The sequence below is a fragment of the Rhagoletis zephyria genome, unplaced genomic scaffold (assembly GCF_001687245.7).
Source record: "Rhagoletis zephyria isolate East Lansing unplaced genomic scaffold, Rhagoletis_zephyria_1.1 Rzeph_scaffold_24986, whole genome shotgun sequence".
NCBI classification, from domain to species: domain Eukaryota; kingdom Metazoa; phylum Arthropoda; class Insecta; order Diptera; family Tephritidae; genus Rhagoletis; species Rhagoletis zephyria.
This window is the reverse complement of record NW_016182044.1, coordinates 1-6,053: the sequence shown is the minus strand read 5'-3', so window position 1 is coordinate 6,053 and position 6,053 is coordinate 1. Positions and strand designations below refer to the sequence as shown.

General features: G+C 34.0%; 1 protein-coding gene across 1 annotated transcript; it reads right to left on the bottom strand.

Moving 5' to 3' along the window:
- Positions 1 to 4,976: 4,976 nt before the first annotated feature.
- On the bottom strand, positions 4,977 to 6,033 carry LOC108382048 (uncharacterized; the record flags this gene model as incomplete). Its single annotated transcript, XM_017638442.1, has 3 exons — positions 4,977 to 5,340; positions 5,609 to 5,765; positions 5,896 to 6,033. Coding segments are annotated over 3 exons (510 nt in total), but the record flags the coding sequence as incomplete, so codon positions are not given.
- Positions 6,034 to 6,053: the final 20 nt, after the last annotated feature.

The following is a 6,053-nucleotide window of genomic DNA, read 5'->3' as shown; positions in this document are numbered from 1 at the left end:
TTTAAAAATTTTCGGCCATTTGGTATCCTGTACCAAGGCCAATAACTATTCAAAGTTTGGAAGAAATGGGTGCAGCGGTTGCCAAGATACACACACATTATACCATTTTCGTCTAAAAATTATTGTAAATATCAATTTTGAGTGAATAATCTTCAGTAGTTACTAAAATATCGCAGTTTTCGTATTTCTGAAAATTACCGTTATATGGGAGGTAGGCGTGGTTATTTTCCGATTTTGCCCATTTTCAAAACCATCCGTCCTATGCCCAAAAGAAGTGCACGTACCAAGTTTCGTTAAGATATCTCGATTTGAACTTGAGTTATCGTGTGCACAGACGGACGGACAGACAGTCACCGCTCAATTGATTTCTCTTTTCATCCTGATCATTTATGTATACATTTGTCTATATCTATCTCGATTTGTTTTGCCTGTTACAAACAACCGCTATGTGAACAAAGTTATAATACCCTTGTGCACAAGTGCGCTCGGGTATAAAAATTAAAACAACTGGAAAGGATTAGGGTAACTGCAAAGGTAAGAAAATTTAACAATTTAATTTTTTAAGTGAAACTTCCCTAGCGGCGGTTTGTTGGTTGGGAGTAAAATGGAAAATTCAACGGCAATGATGCATACGGAAATGGTTGGGACGGAAATGATTGCAATGGAAAGAAGTGATTCTTATACTATGCATGCACATGATATTAATTTAACAAAAACGTGCAAATAAGCGGTTTAAAAATAAGATTTAGATTAAGATCAACACAAGAATGATCACGTCATCACTTTTCATCTTCATATTCACCTATATGAGGGAAAAGGATAAAAGCAGAGATAAATTTAAACACTTTACTTTTCTAAGGACAAAGAGGAGGGTGAATATGTATGTATATGAAAGATTAAAGATATAAATATCAGGATAAAGGAAAGAATAAAAGTAAAGGCAAAGGAAAACAGATTAAGATAAATGTAATTATGACAAAAAGGGTATAGGTAGGGATAAATATAGAAAAAAGATAAAATATAACCTTTAGCTTATAACATATTAACTAGCCTGTTGTTAAACGAAGTTTTTGAAATTTTCAAAATTTAGTGAATTCCAAGGTTATATAAGTTTATTGAGTTATCACTGCTTATCGAATTTTATCATGCTACCAGAGAAATTAGTCGATAGCTTTCGCAAAATATGTGAATATCCAAATTAACCGAGGTATCAAAATTTATAGAATTTATATACATTTTGGAATAATACAAATTTATGAAGTTAGGTTAAGGGATTTTAGGTTTTTTGAAGTTTATTGAATTGTCGGTATGTATCAAATTATCGAAATTTATCCAAACTGGAATGTATCGGGTATATTCCAAGTCCTGCCAAAGATATAAAAAATTGAAGTCACGTTTAAGTTCCAAAGCAGGAGATTTTCCGGTAAGCAATTTTGTATATTATAAGTAAAATAACAGAAGAACGTCGAATTTAGACAGTACGTGTTAATATTTATCAACTGGTTTCTAGGTAGATGCAAGATCGCATTTAGGGTGCATGAGGGCGTCAGGCAAAGGTGCGCTTACACAATTTTGCGATCTTTCTATGCATACTTAACCCCATCCTTCATTTAGCCACCTAAACACTAAATTCGTATAACTTAAATATAGGGCCAAAGCAGATCAAACACGCCATCCATTGGGCCCAGTTTCTGCAAACCCTGCTTATCATAAAATGAAAATGTATTATGAATTTCAACCAGATTGTATAAAAAGTACGAATTTTCAAAAACCTCGACTCTAGCGCCACCCAGAATTTTTCATCATACAAGTACATAGCTAACATTTAAATTTTGAACAAAATCGGTTACTAAATGCGACTTTTATAAATAACCTTACTGCCTAGCGAGATTTCTAGTAGCATATAATAGGACTATATATGCAAGATATAACCTCCAACAATTTGACGGAACTCTATCTCGCTTTTGAGTTTAGCCATAAAAAAACCGCTATCATTTTATAAATATACTTAGGTATGCAGATAGGACCGTCTATAACGAAACTTCTAAAAATCAAAGCTCCAAACTTTGTGCAAAATTAAAAAAAAAGTTATCTTTTACTAGAAATTAAAAACAAAGTCAATGCGATTTAGAATTGTAGGGGAAAATGGCTCCCAATCAAATGATACTTAACCGTTTATGTAAATGTATATAGATGCAGCCTTTCCACTTTCGCCATAAGTACAGTATTGATAACATAGTATGTAGCTGTGCCGAATTTCAGGGTGTTAGTATAAGCAGTTCCAGATATAAGCGATATGAGAATTTTTGTATGGGAGGTGTCACGCCACCTTTTCCAAAATCGACCACTTTTCGCAGTAAGTACGGTATTGATAACATACCCATATGAAAATGTGGAAAGCGGCCGTAATTTTAGTCCGATTTCAATAATTTTCAACGTTTTGCTTTTATGTGGAAAGCACAATAACCATACCCAGTTTGGTACAAATTGGTAGAACGGTTACCGAGATACATATATGTGATCATAATGTTATATGGGATGTGGGCGTGGTTATTATCCGATTTTTAAAATTTTCGGTCATTTGGTATGCTGTACTACTGTGTCGAGTTTGGAAGAAATTGGTGCAGCGGATACCAAGATATACTCATGTAACCATAAGTGGGCGTGGCTAAACCCGTTTTGCAAAAGTTTATAATATTCTTATTTTTAGTCTAAAAATTAATGTAAATATTAATTTTGAGTAAATAATCTTCAGTAGTTACTAAAATATCGCAGTTTTCGTATTTCTGTAAATTATCCTTATATGGGAGGTAGGTGTGGTTATTGTCCGATTTTGCCCATTTTCAATACCATTCGTCCTACGCCCGAAAGAAGTGTACGTACAAAGTTTCGTTAAGATATCTCAATTTTTACTCGTGTTCTCGTGTGCACAGACGGACGGACGGACAGACAGTCACCGCTTAATCGTTTTCTCTTTACATTCTGATCATTTATGTATAGATTTGTCTATATCTATCTCGATTCGTTTTGCCTGTTACGAACAACCGTTATGTGAACAAAGTGCGCTCGGGTATAAAAAGACTTACGTTACAAATAGTTTTGAAGCGAAAACACATGGATAATGAAGAGTATAGGCAACTGCTTTATTGTGAAGAAGGCCGAAAATGCTCGAGAAACCCAGATTTCTCCATCTTTTAGCCTGGTGGATTCCGCGGCAAAGAACTTTATGATATTTTGGACCTTAGAAAACGATACCGAATTTGTTTTCATTAAGAAAGTTAATCACTGATTATTTGGTCGAATACTTTTTTACTAACTTCAAAGTAATACAAGACAATCGAAAAATGGTGATCTTTAAATATAAACAACCCCTAATTTCATGTTGTGCTTTTTTAATTTTCATTAATTTAAAGGTATCTCAGGATTGAGTGAATTCGCGTTAATATTTATATTGTCTGATACCTCAGAATATGAATGACTCAGGTATAATAAAAAATCTGCGAAACCTGAGCAAAAATAAAATTTGCCCCTTGTTTTCGTTTTCGGCGGTTTGGGCCATATGCTTTTAATTGTTTACACTTTATATATAGGGTCCGAGTTTACTCTCGACGGCCCTGCCTTTGTGGTCAGCTGATTAAGTTAAGTGACATTTTGACCAGTTTTGGTTTTTTCTTTTGTTTATTTAAGGTTTATAGTTTTTTTTTATAAAAGTCTAGCATATTATATAATCAGAACAACATAAAACCACATTTAAAACTTCGTACAAAAATTCAGCAAACTTCAACAATTACACCCAAAAATGTACAACTTTACTATCTAGATATGCCCATTAAATTTAAGTAGGTAAAAGTGAAAAAAGACGCTAAGAAATTTTTTTTGGCTGACGGTGCTAGGCAAATTCCTCTTCTTCTTGAATTGGCCCCTACTTCGCTACTTATAATTTTTAATAACTAATATTTAATATGGACCACACTAAAAGCTCCTTTTCATATAAATATTCGTACGTGTCCCACCCGCGACAGAGGAATTTCGAATTTTTTTATATTAAAGCATAAATTTTTGTTGTAGTTTTTGCTTTGTTTGTATTCGTAGTTCTTTGTTTTATTATTAGACATCAAGTTCACACAGAAAAGTGAAATAAAGTCGCAATTTCCGTAAAATAGATCTGCTTCAAAAAGCCGGGTCTTTTTTTTGTCCCACCCGTGACAGAAGAAATAACTCAGATTTTTTCATTTTAAAAGTAAGCTGCAATTTTTTTCGTATTTTGTTATAACTAGGGACTTAAAACCTTTAAAAAGGCAAAGGCCTGTAACGTGGCGCCTAATTTAAATATGGAACATTTAAAGCTTTCATATTATCAGTAGTACGGGCTTTTTCTTTGCCCTTTACAATTAAAGGTTGAAAAGGCAAAAAAATGCAAAAAAGACAACACCGAATGTGCATGTTTGGAATCAGGGAAAGCTAAATCGTGGACATTCTTAATCGAATATACTCTATCTCTTTAGCAGAAAAAAGGTATTTTCTATAAAATCCGTTCCCTGATAATAAGTCATATACTAGCCAATTAGGTGCAGCTTTATCAAAATGAAAAATTATTGAGTATTTAATACTTGAATATAAAAAAGAAATAACATTTTTATTGTACAAATGTCCCACCCGGTGACGATGGAATCGCCCATACGTAAAACTTTCTTTCAACACTTTTATTGGGGTCACTCGGGACCTCATGCGACTAATTGTGTGATTTTCTTTATGCACCTAATTAAGGGTTAAAATTAACTGTTCTTTTGTAGAGATGCCTATAAGAACATAGATTCCGACAAATCGGCATAAAGCTCTCCGTTTAAAGGTTTAACAAGAACAAAAATCCAACCTTTTAAAAGTTTACCATAAAGCAAAATCTTTTAAGATTTAAAATTTTACTTTTATTTTGTTTTTTGCAACTTGATTATTCGCAGCCATTAAATTTATTCGTACACGTTTACAAGTATATATTAAAACAAACATCAAAGATGTCTAAAGATGATACTCGTACATAATAAAAAGTTATTGCAAATCTAAATTTATAATTTCATCAACTTTCTGCTCTCCGCCCCAGGATGTGGCTCCACTCGTCATCGCGGCTTTAGCCAATTGGCAGTGGCACGTGCGGCAGTGGATTACATTGTGCTGCAAAGCTCTTCGCTGCATTGCAGGGTTGATCGTCTTTCCACATCTTGGCGGGACAGTGGATGAAGGTTTCGGCGTTTACACAACTGTACATTATGCTGGCAATAGGTGAGCAACCCATCGGCAGTTTGGCGTACGTTTTGATACCCATTGCTGCCATGTGACCCTTGACTGTTGGCAATTGGGAAAAGGAAAAAGTTGTAGGGGTATTTTAAAGGATATGTACAAAATATGCAAAAGTGTTCGTATTTATAAGCGTAGAAGTTGTTGTTGTATTTCAAACTGCTACGTTGCAAAAATAAATACCGAACCAAAAAGAATAGAAATATTAAATTTAATTTCCTTCTTAAGCAAATGTCAGATTTCGTCATGATATCGGCTTATGAATACGCATTTCTTAGTTTTTCTATATTGTTTTTATATTTTGTGGGCTACGTACTATTATCCAGGCATGCCTCGAAAGAGCGCACAATCTGCGGCACCATATCCTTGTCGCCTTGAGTGACACTTTTGTTTAGGAATTTTTTGACATTTTCCAAATTGAATTCATTTTTGACCATAGCACCTGTCTCACGATAAATACACTCCGGATAGCACTGCAACGGCGAAAAGATATATATACATATATTTTAATTCATTGTCAATGAGTTGTTGTATTGCAACTGCGAATCTGCGTAGCATTATTGTGTATGCAAATTATGTATGTGAGTACACGAAACGACTTACAGCGTGGGCATAAGCTGGATATTCAAATTCTGCAGCAATCGGAGTACTTTTACTCTTTTCGTTTTTGTTATTTTCATTTTGGCTAATGTTGTCTTTTCCACTCACAATCTTCGTTTGCAATTTGAGTGCGTTGATATAAGTATTGCACTTTTTGGGCA